The following is a 13,518-nucleotide window of genomic DNA, read 5'->3' on the forward strand; positions in this document are numbered from 1 at the left end:
GGGTCTTCTCATCCCACTCAATAAAAAACAAAGGTCCGCAGAGTGCTCTGAAGGGCCTGAAAACTTCTCTGACTTCCTCCCTGGCCGCAGTGACCGTATCTCCCCACCTCAGGGCCTTTGCACTGGCCCTTTACTCTGATTGGAATGCTTCTTCCAGAGCTTTACCTCCTCTCCCACTTCATCAAGTCTCTACTCAATGGATGTCACCTCTTCAGAGAAACCTTCCACCACTTCTTTGTCCAAACTGCACCCCCTTTCATTACTCTTCTCCTGCTCTGCTTTTCCTTTTCACTTATCAGCCTCCAAGATACTAAATCATTGCTTTATTCAGTTTATTGTCCACCTCCTGACATCAGGGATTTTTGTTTCTAATGTTCCAGCCATATCTTCAGTGCCTGGCACATAGAAAGTGCTCAATTCATTTGTTTTCATACTTCTTTTCTCTTCCCACTCCATCCATCCCCTGTTCCATGAGAAGAGAGACCCTGTGAGGCGTATCAAATGCTGTGCCCCCATTGTCTACAACTGCCCACCACATATTAGGTGCTCAATAAACACACACTAATCAGATGCCTATGAGCTCTTCTTCTCTTTATGACCTGGAAAGAGCCACTTGGAGACTCTGAGTCTCCTTTTTCCAGGCCAAAAAGATAATTATGTGAGTTTGCCTAACAGGGGCCTGGTTCTAATTAGCATTTTACCCTTTATTCATTTTGAAAAATTTCAAGCACAAAAAAAAAAAAAAAAAAGAAAAAAAAAGTATGTCTTCTGAGCACTTGAATACCCTCTCACCTAGATTTAGTTGTTAACATTCTGTTTCCTTTATTTGAATATGTGTATGTATATGTGTCTGTTTTTTTCTTTTGCTGAACCACTGGAGAGTATATTGCAGACATCTGAACTTTGTACCCCTAGTAGCTCAGCAGGCATCTCTTAAGATTAAGGACACTCAACTACAAACCACAGTCCTATTTCACATGTGACAGAATTAAGAATTTCAGAATATCACCTAGTATCCAGCCTATATTCAAATCTGCCCAATTTTCTCAAGAACACCCTTTATAGAATTTACCACAAACTAGAGTCACTTTCACTTTTCACTTTCATTCATTGGAGAAGGAAATGGCAACCCACTCCAGTATTCTTGCCTGGAGAATCCCAGGGATGGAGGAGCCTGGTGGGCTGCCGTCTATGGGGTCGCACAGAGTCAGACACGACTGAAGCGACTTAGCAGCAGCAGCAGCAGAGTCTAAGGGAGGTTCACATGCCTATTTGGTTGTAACAAAGAAATTATACAGTATCTTTTATTCTGGAACATCTACCCCCTAACCTCACTAATCCCTTTCTGTGGTTTCTTTAAATTGGATTTTTGGAAGAACAACCCAGCCTTGCTGTAGACTTCCCACACTGTGTATTTGTCTGACCGTTTTTGTGTTTAATATTGTCACTCTCTGTTCCCTGTATGCTGAAGTTTGGGCCTAGACGCTTGAGACTCACTTTATGAAATGTAACAAGGAAGCTCCACGACGAATGTTGTGTACTCCCTAATGCATCACATCAGGTACCACCCAGTGTCCGGGCATCCCGCTGCTGTGGATGCAAAGTTTCATTATACAGTTAAGGTGCTGAGCTCCTCCTCTTCCCATCATAAAAGGATATTTCCCCCTTTGCAGTTAGCAAGGAATTTGTGGGATGATGCTTTGGAAACTGTCAAGATCCTGTTCCCCATTAACTTTTCACCCCAAAGGGTGAGCATCTATTGAAAATGATTGTCTGAATCAAGTAGTTGAGTTAGCATTTTTGATAGCTTACTTTGGTCAGAAGATTTATTCACAAACAGTTCTTCCCCTCAGCAAATGAGGAATTAGCAAATGAGGTATTTGAAGAAGGTAAGTCCCATTGTCAGTTTATCTGACATGTATTAAACTCCTGTCCACGTGCACCCCACCGTGAATGTCTCCCCTTGAACTGAGCACCTGTGGTATTACTACAACGGCGATTACTAATGAAAAAAGACACCTAACACACCACTCAGCATTGTGCAGGAATTGTTTAATCCTCAAAACAATCCTCGGCTCCAGAGGCTATTTCTCTCATTTTAAAATAAGTGAGAAAACCTAAAGAATTAAAGCACTTGGTCAAGGTCACACAGCTATTGTACTTACGGAATGCAGCCCAGGAAGGGGCTCCTGTGCCATTCCACTCCCTACCCCTAACTCCTGTCTGTAACCACAGGACAGAGTTCAACTACCCAGAATTTGCTTATATAGTACTCTTACAGATAATACCTTACTTGAAGTTTCCCAACTCTCAAGAGGTAGGCAAAAAGATCCCCCTTTAACAGACTCTGTAGGCTCAGAAACCAGAATTTGAATCCAGGACTAAGCTGGCCTGGAGTGTAGACCCCTGTTGGGGCTGCTTGCGTAAGCTCAATTATTGGGTTTGACAAGTGCAGATGTGATGCAGATGTGGGCAGATGTGAGGGGGCCCACAGCTTGAGAGACAAAAACTCCACCGCGCCACCGTCCTAAAAGGCCAAGAGCCACCCTATCTTCCTCCCTCCCTTCAAGCAGCCTCCCGGACATGCGCCCTAAAGACAGCTCTCCCCTCTTTCTAGCCTGCCTTCTACAGGCTCCGCCCATCACCGTCTAGGACCAATCCCTGGGCGAAGGGCGGGGCTGCCACGGGAGTGGGCGGTAACTAAGGGGAGTCAGGAGCCGGGAGTCGTGAGCTAGAGTCAGAACTGCGTCTCTCAACCCAGGCGCCGGTTGCTGAAGCAGAGCGGGCGAGCAATGCTGCCGCCACCGCTTCCTGATTGGCTGCGGGTGGCTCCTTCTTCTTTCTGATTGGCAGCTGGTGAACTAGGTATGTAAATGAAGGGAAGAGGCCTGGGGAAAGAGGGGTACTGGCCGCGGGGTCCTTTGGCAGGTTCGATCCCCCGGTCCGGCAGGTGCGCGCCAGGGCTGCCCGGGATCGAGGCGCACGGGCCTCTCCGTGCCGCCCGTCCCGGCCTGGCGGGTGAATCACACCGCAGCCCGGGAAGGGGGCGGAGGCGCCGGCTCCCTGGCTCCGGCTGCGTGACTCACCCGCCCCCGCCGCCGCCGCCGCCGCTTCGGGAGGAGTAGCCTCCACTGCCTTCCGGAAGCGAGCGGAGGCCGAGAGGGCAGAACGGCCCTCCGGGGATCCCGGCTCGCAGGGTCCCTGGTGGCAAGCAGAAATGACCGCGTTCCGCGGGGCACTGTAAAGAGTCCTAGGGTCTGGAGAGTCGGAATCCCCGGGGAAAGCCGGCCTGGCGCCGCCAGGGGGCGCCAGGACCGGGGGGCGGAGTCGGGGGTGGGGGCTGAATTCCTGCGGTTCCGGACTCTGGGATCTGCTGGGAAGGAGGCGAGGACCCAGTTTTGAGTAGTGTGAGGGGGTCACTCTTGAAGTCCTCCTGGGCAAGGATCTGGGTACTATACCTTGCAGGCTGCTTGGCTTAAAAAAGCAGGTTGGGTCAGGGGCACCCACCCTGGGGAAAGTGTGGGTCTTCAAACTTCTCTCCGTGACCCCCGTGCCCATCAGGATTTTCCGGCAAGCTTTGTCCACGCTGCCTCTCAAATAAATCCTGAAGCGACCATCTTCCTTCCATGCCCACTGCCACCTTATACTCCCAAGTCACCGTCTTTGCCCACCCCAAAGACTGCAGTAGCCTCCGAAAGGATCTCAGGGCCGCTCTCCCCGCCCCTCCTCGCTCCCCCTGCCTCTTAGCAGCCAAGGGGATCTTCTGGAAACCTAATCAGTCCACAACACCACTGTCCTCCCTGCTCAAACCCCTTCAGTGACTTCCCACCACACCCCCCAATAAAATCCAAGCTCCTTGCCTCTGCCTACTCTCTAACCCCTACATCCTCCCTACTCCACCCTTAACCCCCAACCCCCGCACTGACTACAGAGTCCTTTTTCAGCTCAAACTCATCCAGTCTCTAGGCTTTTCTTTGCCTTTGCTGTTCTTTATTCCCAGAATGCCTTCCTCCTGGTTCTTCCATGGCTGATTCTTTCTCGTACTTGAGGGCTCATTTCAGATGTCACCTCCTCAGGGGAGCCTTCCCTGATCACTCTCCAGAAACTTTTAGCATCTTCCTAGCACCATCGGTACATTTCTTGTGTTTGTTTATTGTCTGATGCTATTAGTAGACACTCAGTAAATATTAGATTAAACCATGTGAAACAACTGCTTTTGTAGGTTAAAAAAAAAAGTTGAATATTGGACATTTCACACTGGACATTTTCACACTGGACACTTCATTAGCCATTTCATATAGTTCATTGAAGAAATAGATAATAGTTATTATCAATAGTACTTATTTACAGGAGTAATTGCTATGTACCAGACACTGTCCAAAGTGCTTTTTTTAATCTCATTTATTCCTTAAAACAACTCTAGGAAGTAGATACAATTATCATCAATGTCTTAAAGCTTCCCCAAGAAAATGTAGGCTCAGAGAGGTTAAGTGCTTTGCCCAAGATCACACAGCAATGGTCAGAACTTCACACTGGCTTTCCATAACTGAATGACTCTTCCCACAGATGATGCTGAGCAAGGGCCTGAAGCGAAAGCGGGAGGAGGAGGAGGAGAAGGAAACCCTGGCAGTGGACGCCTGGTGGCTGGATCCCAGCCACTCAGCAGTAGCTCAGGCACCCCCAGCCGTGGCCTCCAGTTCTCTCTTTGACCTTTCGGTGCTCAAGCTCCATCACAGCCTGCGGCAGAGTGAGCCAGACCTGCGGCACCTGGTGCTGGTAGTGAACACACTGCGGCGAATCCAGGCATCCATGGCACCCACAGCTGCCCTGCCACCTGTGCCCACCCCACCTACAGCCCCCAGCGTGGCTGACAACCTGCTGGCCAGCTCTGATGCTGCCCTCTCAGCCTCCATGGCCAGCCTTCTGGAGGACCTCAGCCATATTGAGGGCCTGAGCCAGGCCCCACAGCCCCTGGTAGATGAGGGGCCACTAGGCCGCCCTGCTGGGGGAGCCTCACCCAGCCTGGGCGCCTTGGACCTGCTGGGCCCAGCCACTGGCTGTCTGCTGGACGATGGGCTCGAGGGCCTGTTTGAGGACATTGACACGTCCATGTATGACAGTGAACTCTGGGCACCAGTCTCTGAGGGCCACAAATCCAGCCCTGAAGATGGACCAGGCAAGGAGGTAGGTCCAGATCTGGACGAGGCCGAGCTGGACTACCTCATGGACGTGCTGGTGGGCACACAGGCGCTGGAGCGACCACCAGGGCCAGGGCGTTGACCCCTCTGGGGCGGGATGTTGATCTGATGTCCAAACTGAGCCTGCTGGCTGGACCAACTCTCCTTGGAAAGACACAGCTGGCTTCCCTCGAGAGGGGCTTTGGAGAGAAAGAATCCAGTCCTGGGCAACTTCACCTCCATCCTCTTGTCTCTGACTGATGGGGAGGGGAGTCTGGGATTGGCCCTTGTGATGAAAGGACAGGGCCTGGTGGCTGGAATGTGATTTGACTAGGTCCTGTGCTGAATCCCTGGAGGCACAGCCTGGTATACATCTCCGTCGATGTGGGAAGAGACCCCAACCTGTTTTTTGAAATTAAAGCCAGTCCTGGAAAGTCTGAAGTGTGTGTACTGCTTTGTTTCTGGGCCAAGGCACTGGTGAGGGTGGTAGAAAACCTCTAGCATTTATCAAGTGAGGACTGTGCACGCAGCAAGTTCTAAGCACTTGACGTGTGCTGATTTAATCCTCATAACAAGATGGGCATGTCATTATCCACATTTTACAGTTGAGAAAACTGAGGATCCAAGAAGTCAACTCTTAGGGAGGGAAGTTTCAAACTTTACTGTTTTTCGGTCTGAGAAGCAGACCAATTAGGTCTGGAAACTGGCTCTCTAGAAAACTTCTGGAATATACTCAGTCAGGTCTCCCCATGTGCCTGTGTGTGTACCTAATGGTGGTGGGTGGTGGTGGAGGAGGACCTTGCCTGGAGTCTACCTGTGTGTCTTGGAGTTGGGGGTGCAGAAGGAGCTTTCAGAATGAACCAGAAATAAAAGCACAAAGCTGAAGGCTGGATGGAGCCTCTCCTCTGAGCGCAGAGAACCAGTTCTCTGGGCAAATGGTGAAAGACTCCAGGAAGTTTTAAACAAAATCCACTCCGGGTCTCAAATCTCTCTTTGGGCTAGGGATAAGGCAGCTCGGAAGCCGATTCCGAAATAAAGCTACTAAGTGTGGTGGCTTGACAGAAAGAACGGCAAAGGATCCTGCTTTCCTTCTAGAAGAAACTCTGAGCCCCAGCGGGCTGGGGCCACCTGCCTGACAGGCCTGTGCGATAGGGCCGGCCTGAGCGCCGGGTGTCTGCGCCGCCCCCGCCGTCCAGCCGCATTCCTGGCCCGGCTGGGAGGGGCCGCACACTCAGAGGCCTGGCACGGGACCCAGGCGGCGTCCTTCCTGGCGGCCGTGGGGGCAGGGCCGCGCCCGGGGTACCGGAGGGGGGAGGGGCACGGGGAACGCGGCATCGGGGGAGGGCGGAGGCAGGCGGGGGGAGGGGCGGAGGGTGACCTGCGCGGACGGGCTGGGCCTCGGATGCGGGAAGCCCCGCCAAAGGGACACTTCAAATCGTGGGGCCCGGGTGCCTCCACTCTGGCCGGAAGCTACGGGGAGGCTGAAGCTGGGGTGGAAACGGAGGCAGGGTGGGGGGAGAGGGGAGAGGGAGGGGGAGAGGCGTGCAGCTTCGGCCCGGCCTGCAGGCCTGGAAGGGGCGGGCACAGGGGAGCTTCCTGGAGGAGCGGAGGAAGTCGTGCCCATTTCTGGAAGTGGATGGGGTGGCCCCGGGAGGGGAGTGGAAATGCCCCAAAGGGAGCTGGTGCCCCACTTCAGGGTCTTCTGGATGCCTGACTCCAACACCTGGGGGCTCCAGCCCCTGGGCAGTGGGACTCAGATTCGATTTTGACCCAGACCCAGACCTTGCGGGTAGGCTAAGCTCAGCAATGCCCCCTGGTGCCCAGTCTGGGGGAGGGGGTTTGTCCTGTCACTACCTTAAGATTCCCTTGTGACCTGACCGCGGGGGTCAAGGAGTCCCCCTGTGTGGGGTCAGCAATGCCTTCTGTTCACAACACCGTGAGGACCTATTTCTGATGGTGTCTCTGAGTGCCAGATTGGGGGATAGTCTGTGATGCCTACTGACACAGGCAGTTTCTCAACAATGGCCCCGTCTACCCCTGAGCCTGTTTGGTGAGGGACGCTCCCCTCTCCCCAGTCTCCGTGTACAGGTGTTCAGATCGTGCACTGCACACAGGCTCCATTTTGAAGGGGCCGCCACAAACGTCTCTGGCACTTGTGCTTACATATTTACGAGGACAGTTTCTCAGTAGCTGGAGATCAAGTGCCTTGGGGAAGGGGTCGTGCCTTTGGCACAAAAGCAGCACCTGGACTAGATCAGTTCTGGTTCCATCCCCCTGCTGCCCTCTGGTTTCTGACAGCTCGTGGCTGAGGGCCTGTGCTACTCTCCCTGTGTCTGCCCCCTGAAGAAGGATTATGCAGCTCCCTGGCTCTGGTGTGCCCCTCCGCCCTCAGACTCAACCCCAGGAAGCCAGGCTACCTCAGCTAGCAGATTCCAGGGCCCACACCATTCTGCGTAGAGCTGCCAGCCCTGCTGCTGTGGCCGCTTTTCACAGAGCCTCTGTGTGTTCCCACCACGACCCTCCCCAGGCCCACTCCCTGCTTGGGCTTTCACAGGGACCCCCATCACACACACACACAACCTTCCCTCCTCCAGCACCTGCGAGAACTGTCCTTGGTCTCCTGCTTTCCCCTCCTCCTCCTTCCCTCATTCAGGAAAGATTTACCGGTACCGACCCTACCAGGTGCCGGGCTGTATGTAAAAGACAAATCTGACCGCATCTCTCCCACCCTCTGGGCCCCTCAGAATGTATCCCTCTCCTTGGGGATATGAACCCTGCCCTTTCCAAGGCTCACCTTCCACCTGGTCCCATTCATTCATTCAATGAAAATTTACTGGTCCCAGTGCAGAAGTCTAACGATGCTTCTGCTGTGCTGTGCTTAGTCACTCAGTCATGTCCAACTCTTTGCAACCCCATGGACTGCAGCCTGCCAGGCTCCTCTGTCCATGGGGTTTCTCCAGGCAAGACTCCTGGAGTGGATTGCCATGCCCTCCTCCAGGGAATCTTCCCAACCCAGGGATTGAACCCAGGTCTCCCACATTGCAGACAGGTTCTTTACCATCAGAGCCACCGAGGAAGCCCCTAATGGTACTTGGTCAATGATTATTGACCCAATAACCCCACTCCAGTACTCTTGCCCGGAAAATCCCATGGACAGAGGAGCCTGGTAGGCTGGAGTCCATGGGGTCGCTACTAGTCGGAAACGACTGAACGACTTCACTTTCACTTTTCACTTTCATGCTTTGGAGAAGGAAATGGCAACCCACTCCAGTGTTCTTGCCTGGAGAATCTCAGGGACGGGGGAGCATGGTGGGCTGCCGTCTATGGGGTTGCACAGAGTTGGACACAACTGAAGTGACTTAGCAGCAAGCTGTACCGGGGGTCTTCCCTGGTGGTCCAGGGGTTAAGACTACATGCTTCTGTTGCGGCCAAAGTCTTGGTTTTCTCTGCCCACTGAAGCCGAGTAAAAGATCCAGAGACAGAGTCTAGAGGAAATGGAAAAGTATCTTTAATCCTCAGCCAACAGAGGGGAGAACTCAGTAGGCTCATGCTTTGAGAACTGTGTCCTTGAAGTCCAGATTCCCCTTCCAGGAAGAATCTGGGGAGTTATATAAGATGAGGGCTCACAGTCAGGGGTTGGTGATGAGAAAGGTATAAGGAACTTGTGTTCTTCTTGCTCTTACATTCTTTCAGAAACAGTCATAGGCTGGCATCAGGTAGCCCAGTAATTGGGTCTGGCAGACGGGTCAGGTCCACTGTCTTTTATGTGTGGCATTCTTTCTATAATGCAAAAAGAGAAAAAACTATGAGGGGTGGTCTGTGAAGAGAGTGCTGTAAAGGTGAGCACCAGATACAGAATGTAATTAGCACAAAGGATAATAGTTGCAAAATGTAGCTCCTGTGGAGTTAGGGGACAGAAAAGCAAACTTAGTTACAGAATACAGATTAGAACAGTTACAGTGAAAACCAGGAGTGATCAGGCCTGCTTATTGTTCTCTTTATATTTGTTCTCAGGAAAGAAGAGAAGCACTCATTCCCTTTTTTTCCTTTTCACTGCAACACTTCCAATGCAGGGGACACAGGTTTGTGCCCTGGTTGGGGAACTAAGACCACACATGCTGTGAGATGCAGTCAAAATTAAAAAAAAAAGGATTGTGTTAAAAGCCAGGCCACCTATATTTTGCCATTCTGTGGCTGTGTGACCCTAGGCAAGGTACTCAACTTCTCTGGGCCTCAGAGTCCTCATCTGTAAGCTGGGACAGTAAGTGTAACCACCTCGAAGGGCTATTGTTCTGAGGGGAGTGTGTTCTAGGCAGAAGGATGTGCAAGGGTATGGGAGTGACGGACCCTACAACCTTTTCAGGGATCTGTAAGCTGCTGAGTTTGATTGGGAAGAAGGAGAAAGCAGTAAGGTAAGTGATGGAGCTGGAGGGGTTGGTAGGGACGAGGGCACACAGGCCCTGGATGGGAGACTTTACTCTGAAGGCACTAGGGTAAAGGAATCTAGGAATAAATGGATCTGTCTGGCTGCCTTGTGTACCAGGGGGTGGGAGGTGATACAGGAGGCTAGGAGCCGAGAGGGGAGGCCATAGAGGGACAGATCAGCCTTGGAGAGGGGAGGAGAGGGGAGGGCAGGGGAGGGCAGAGCTGCTACAGAGGACAGCCTGTAGGAGTGAGGAGCTGCAGTGGAGGATGGGCCTAGGATGAGATCCAGGGCTCTAGCCTGGGAACCTGGGGCTACTCTACGATGGTGACCAGGTCTGGGGTTGACACAGAGGCCAGAGAGGGACACCCTGTGGGTGCAAGGGACTAGGAGGACACTCAGGGGCAGGTATCCAGGCAGCAACCCCCCCCCCCCAAACCCCAGGGACTGGAGCTCAGTAGAGAGGGCAGGGGACAGGAGCAGGGGTAAAGGATGGGGGTGAGGGAGGTAGTTTCTCTGGGCCGCACTGGGTGGGACCTGACTCCTGCATGGCTCAGATGGGTGGGGAGAGGGTGGTCCCTGAGTAGCGCCCTCCGTGTCCTTCCCCAGCCCTGCAGGATGTCCTGTGTTTACGGAGGTGGCCTTGGCCGGAACTGGGACACTGGTGCCACCCCCTGAACTCAACTTCCCATGGCCACCCCACCCCCCTGGGGGGAAGGAAAGGCAAGAGACAGAGAGACACACAGAGAGAGACAAGGAATGAGGACAGAGACAGAGACACAGAGAGAGAGAGACCTGTCACTCACCACAGAAAACTCACAGCAGGGACTTCCCTGGTGCTCCAGTGTAAGCATCTGCTTTGCAGTGCAGGGGACGTGGGTTCGATCCCTGATGGGGAAATTAAGATCCAACATGCCACAGACCAGCTAAGCCCATGCGCCCCAACTGCTGAGCCCACATGCTCTGGTGCCCATGTGCTGCATCAAAAGATCCCGCATGCCACAACTGAGATGAAGATCCCACGGGCTTCAAAGTTTGATACTGAAACTCCAACTAAGAATCTTAACTTACTTAAACAACTGTAATATTTAGTGGAATATATGTAACTTTGTTCTGTATTTTCTAAGTCTCCTGTAAATGTGTTATCCTATTTTCATAATTTAAAAAAATAAGATAAAAAGTAAAAAAAAGATCTCACGTGCCTTAACTAAGATCAGATGCAGCCAAATAAATAGAGAAATATTAGGGAAGAAAAAACCTCCAGCAAACTAGGAAAGAAAGCTTTCTTTACCTGCTAAAGGGCAGCTACACAAAACATACAGCTAATGTTATATTTCATGACAGAGGACTGTGCTTGTCCCATAAAATTGGGGATGAGGAAGGTTATCTGCCCTCTGAGACATAGAGAGGGACTGGATAGCCTCTGTCTGTCTGTCTGTCGAGTACCAGCCTCCCTGTCTGCCGGAGTAGCAAGCAGTGAGTTTTCTTCCTGGTTCTAGCCTGGCCTGTTGGTAGATTCTTTCCACCCTCAGTTATTAAAACTCAGCTCTGGCCTTGTCCCTCTTGTAGGTGCCCAGGGCTGGTGGGACAAAGTCTGAGGCCCTCCTCACGGCCCTGCTGACTGTGGCCCGTCCCTCAGCTTCCCTTTACTCTCACATTCACTGGTTTCTCAAAGGGGCCCTTTGCGTGGGATGTTCCCTCTACCTGAAACCCACTTTCATGTATCCACCACCCGCAGCTTGGCATGAACTCCTGTGTCCTTCAGGTGCCAGCTTAAATGTTGCTGCCTCCAAGAAGCCCTCCCTGCCCTTTCTGATAGTATCAGAGTGTCAGACCCCTCTTACAGACCTGGATCTTTTTCTCAGAGCATTTAGCTTAGTGTGTAATTGTACACTTGTTTCAATTATACACTCGTTTAGTTGCTCACTTCTTTGGTGTCTGCAACCCTTGGATTGAGAGTCCCATGAGGGCACAGTGACTGCTGTGTCCCCAGCATCGCCCAGCCCAGGGATGGATTGATTCCGAAGAAGTGTCTGCAAATAGCTGGTGAATAAATGTATAAATGAGAAGGAGATGCATATTGACCATAGAGACACAGCCATGAACAAGGACATGGTTCTTGGCTCCAGAAAACCTCCTATGTGCAAATTCTGTCTGGATTCAGATCCTTTACACGGGCTGTTCCCACTGCCCATAAAACTCTTCCACTCCCTCTTCTCTCTCTCTCCCTCTCTTTCTATTGTTTTTTGTTTTTTTGACCCCACTGCATAGTTTGAGGGATCCTAGTTCCCTGAACCAGGGATTCAACCCTTGCCCCCCCACAGTGGAAGCTCGGAGTCCTAACCACTGGACCACCAGGAAAGTCTCATACCGCCTCTTCTCTTGCCTAGATCCTATGGGTCACTCAAGTCTCGGCTCACATGTCCCCTCCTCCAGGGAGCCTTCCCTGACCTCCCTTCCTGGGCTGCAGCAGGTACATTGCCTGGGCTCCCCCAGCAAGGCTCTGATCTCTCTGTCTGCAATTCCCCAATCCCAACCCTGGCCACTCTGGGTCAGTCTCCCTGTTGGACTGTGAACTCTGAAAGAAGACCCAGACTATCTTGGTCACACTGTGTCCCCAGCACCATGCAGCCTGGGGCTGGGCACAAGACCAGGTGCTCCTTGACTGTTTGCTGACTTTAGATAAAGGACTGCTCCCTCTCTCCCTGCTGGTGCTTTGCCCATGTTCCTCCTCCCTCCTGGAAGCTTCTTCCCCTAACCTTTTACCTGGCTTCTTCCTCCTCAACCCTCCAGTTTGACCCCAGAAGTTGTGTCCTGAGCCTGCCCTCTGTGGTGAATTGATGTCTGACAGTGTCTCCAGTGCCCAGCAAAGGGCCAGCCACCAAGGGCTTGTGAAGATTTATTGAATGAATGAATGAACCCAGGAATGTCTGAATGCATGAATGAATGAGAGAGAGAGAGAGCATGCGCCTGCAATGGGGGTAGGCCTCCTTGAGCCCATCAGTAGCCGTGACCACACCATGCCTTCCAACTTTCCCGGGAGGAGGGTTCTAGCTGGGTTCCACCACACCCCAACCTTTAGTGGCTGCCAGGCCTGGAAGGCATTTCCCAGAGCTCAGCACATTCCTGCCTTTCCCAGTGGCTGAGAGTGGGCAGGGGGCATTTCGGAGAGAAGGGAGGATGCCCCTGGCATTCTGGGATCCTGCCAGCCGGTCTCTGGTCCCCCAAGCCCCTCGGGAGTGGGCTCCAACTGCTCAGGGTGGGGAGGGGGTTGCTGAGGGGCCAGCTAAGCTGATGTGAAAGGTGAGGGTGCCCCCTCTGCTGAGGGCCTGGAGGCTGCGCCCGGGTGGACAATGGGCCGGAAGCTGCTGATGTGCATTTTGGGGGTAATCCCCGGCCTCAGCCCAGCCCCGGCCCCAGGCTCCCGCTCAGAGAGCCAGGAGCACCCGAGGCAGCAGCCGGGCGGGTGTGAGGGGCATGTGGGAATACCTATGCTCCCTGTGCCGCCCCCCGGGGTCTGGTGAGTCAGGGCCGGCCGGGGGCCGGGGGCCGCGGGATCAGGGTGAGGCCTGTGGCCTTGGTTTGGGAGTTGGACAGATGTGGGTTCAAATCCCGGTGCCACCTATTACCTGAAGTGGGTGACCTTGGTGTCACTCCCTTCTCTGAGCCTCCTTGGCTGTTATATGACGGGGACAGAGCATATTGCAGGGTCTTGGCGGTCCTGTAGAACAGTGGTTGGATCCCAGCTCTAGCACTTTCTGGATGTTTAACTAAAAACTGGGCCTTCCTCTGCCTGTCTTGCATCCCTGATTTCAGGGGCCAAGCTTTGGGTGCCCAGCACAGTACAGGATAGATGTCCCCCCAAGTGGCGACTCCATTAAACAGAGAAGTGGGGCTCCCTGGGCCCAGTCCCACTCA

General features: G+C 52.9%; 1 protein-coding gene across 1 annotated transcript; it reads left to right on the forward strand.

The window, feature by feature from the left end:
• Positions 1 to 2,704: 2,704 nt before the first annotated feature.
• Positions 2,705 to 5,618, forward strand: SERTAD1 (SERTA domain containing 1). Its single transcript, XM_040252816.1, has 2 exons — positions 2,705 to 2,865; positions 4,567 to 5,618. The coding sequence occupies exon 2, from the start codon at positions 4,567 to 4,569 to the stop codon at positions 5,278 to 5,280; it is 714 nt and encodes a 237-aa protein (XP_040108750.1). The 5' UTR covers positions 2,705 to 2,865; the 3' UTR covers positions 5,281 to 5,618.
• The last annotated feature ends 7,900 nt before the right edge of the window (positions 5,619 to 13,518 follow it).

Source organism: Oryx dammah, unplaced genomic scaffold, assembly GCF_014754425.2.
Source record: "Oryx dammah isolate SB20612 unplaced genomic scaffold, SCBI_Odam_1.1 HiC_scaffold_13, whole genome shotgun sequence".
NCBI lineage: Eukaryota > Metazoa > Chordata > Mammalia > Artiodactyla > Bovidae > Oryx > Oryx dammah.

Bases quoted from the DNA above. Each gene is read 5' to 3' on its own strand.
- SERTAD1 (XM_040252816.1), top strand. From the start codon at position 4,567: ATGATGCTGAGCAAGGGCCTGAAGCGAAAGCGGGAGGAGGAGGAGGAG.